Source organism: Emiliania huxleyi (assembly GCF_000372725.1).
Source record: "Emiliania huxleyi CCMP1516 unplaced genomic scaffold EMIHUscaffold_3442, whole genome shotgun sequence".
NCBI classification, from domain to species: Eukaryota; Haptophyta; order Isochrysidales; family Noelaerhabdaceae; genus Emiliania; species Emiliania huxleyi.
Genome location: NW_005199409.1, coordinates 1 through 1,971, shown reverse-complemented (window position 1 = coordinate 1,971; position 1,971 = coordinate 1). Strand labels below are relative to the sequence as shown.

Sequence of the window (1,971 nt, the reverse complement as noted above, 5' to 3'; positions counted from 1 at the left end):
TGGGCGTGGCGAAGTGTTGCGAGCGAGCGACGCGAGGCGGCGTGGGGAGGGGAGGTGTGGCGAGGGGGGTGGCGTGTGGCGAGGCGGCGGCGGCGCGGCGCGGCCTCTGCGTATCCGAGCGCCGACGCCTCCTTGAGCGCGTCCGAGTAGGAGAGGCCTCCCTGCGCCATGTTGGAGAGGATGAAGTTGGTGCAGCCGTTGATGATGCCTACGAAAAGGCCCCGAGGCGGCTGCCCAGAGGGCTGCCCAGAGACGGACGGAAGTGTGCGGCCGTTGACGACGCCAGACAGCTGCGACACCTCGTCGCCCAAAAAGTCTCGCTGCAGCGCGTGGATGATTGGGATGCCTACGGCGCACGCCGACCGACCGCTGGACGCATGCTGCGCAGACGGCGCCAGCGCACCTGCAAGACCCGCGCACCGCCGCACACCGCCGCCTCAAACCCGAACTTGCCCTCGGAGCCGAGCACCTGCTTTGCGTTGGCCTCGGCGAGCTTCTCCTGAAGCTCGGGCAGCGCCGCCGCGATGAGCGCCTTGTTGGCCGTCACCACGTGCTTGCCGTCCGCGATCGAGCGCATCACCACCTCCTTGGCCAGCGTCGTGCCTCCCATCACCTCGCACACGAGATCGATGCTGCCGTCGCCGAGGATCTCCTCCACGTCGTCGACGACAGCGCAGCCGGCAGGGAGCGGGAAGTCGCGTGGCTTCGCCTTGTCGCGCACGCAGATCGTCGCGATCTCCACGTCCACCCCAAGCGACGCCTGCAGCTCGCGCGCGCCCTCGAGGATGGTGACGATGCCGCCGCCGACAGTGCCGCCACCGACGAGGCCGACACGGAGCTTCCTAGGCGACTCGGCCATGCACGGGCTGCTGGCGCAGCGCGCGCCGCCTGTCCGCGTAGGAGGGCCGCCCACCAGCAGGGAGTGCGAGAGGCCAGCAACCAGTGCGATCATCGAGCTCACGTGGTGGCTGCTGCGTCGCGCTCGAGCTCACGCGGCAGTTCTTTTTGAGAGACTAGTGTGGGACCTGCGGCGGTACCCTGCGCATTGGTGGCGCGACGGCGCTCTTCAAAGCGGGCGCCTCCCAGATCGACATCATGACGATGGGGCGGTGGTCGTCCGACTGCTACCGCCTGTACGTCCGCGCCTGCTTCGGTCACGCCGTCGAATGGTCGAGGAAGGCCGGGTCCACGAGCGTCGACGACGTCGCCGAGGAGTACAAGGAGGTGGACTGTTACTGATGGGGGTGCCTGACACGCGATCGCGTGGGGGGGGACTGCGCCCTGGCCGTTCCGGGCTCACGCGGTGGTCACACCATCCCGGAGAGCGAGGGGTAGGGAGCAGCACCTCCCCCCTCACCACGCATGTCAGGCGCGGCCGCCGCCGAGCGCGGCGGCCGCCCAGGCCTCGTGGCCGATTTGTTTGTCTCGCAAGAGGAGCGCATTTCTCAATTCAACTACCTCCTCTTCTTCGAGACCCTCTCGCGCTATGAAGGCGGGCGAGAGGAGGGAGGGGCCCCTTGCAGAGGTGGCGTGAATGCTTTAGCATTCTCGCCCGCTCTGCTGAGGGGAGGGGCAGGACGAGCGGTCGCCTGAGGCGCCTATCTCTATCCACCCTCTCTTGTGGTTTGCCAGCGGGGCACGTGGCCAAGGACGACGTTTCAGATCGCGCGTCCGCTTGTTTGCGCACCCGCGTGCTCGTCCACGCCACTGTCCTCCCGCCCCCTTTGATCTCTGTCGCCCCACCCGCCTCTCCCGGCCAACTGAGATTCGAGGTTGGTGTGTGCTATCATCGCGCGAGAGGGTCTCGAAGAAGAGCGAGGTAGTTGAATTGAGAAATGCGCTCATCTTGCGAGACAAATAAATCGGTGACGAGGCCTGGGCGGTCGCAGAGCACGGCGGCGGCCGCGCATGACATGCGTGGTGAGGGGGGAGGTGCTGCTCAATAAAATACGCACTCGGGATGGTGTGACA

General features: G+C 67.0%; 1 protein-coding gene across 1 annotated transcript; it reads right to left on the bottom strand.

Moving 5' to 3' along the window:
* Nucleotides 1-126: 126 nt before the first annotated feature.
* EMIHUDRAFT_460784 (hypothetical protein) lies at nucleotides 127-981 on the bottom strand (the record flags this gene model as incomplete). The annotated part of the gene is made up of 2 exons (XM_005773132.1): nucleotides 421-981; nucleotides 127-346 (listed from the first exon to the last, which is right to left on the bottom strand). Coding segments are annotated over exons 1-2 (750 nt in total), but the record flags the coding sequence as incomplete, so codon positions are not given.
* Nucleotides 982-1,971: the final 990 nt, after the last annotated feature.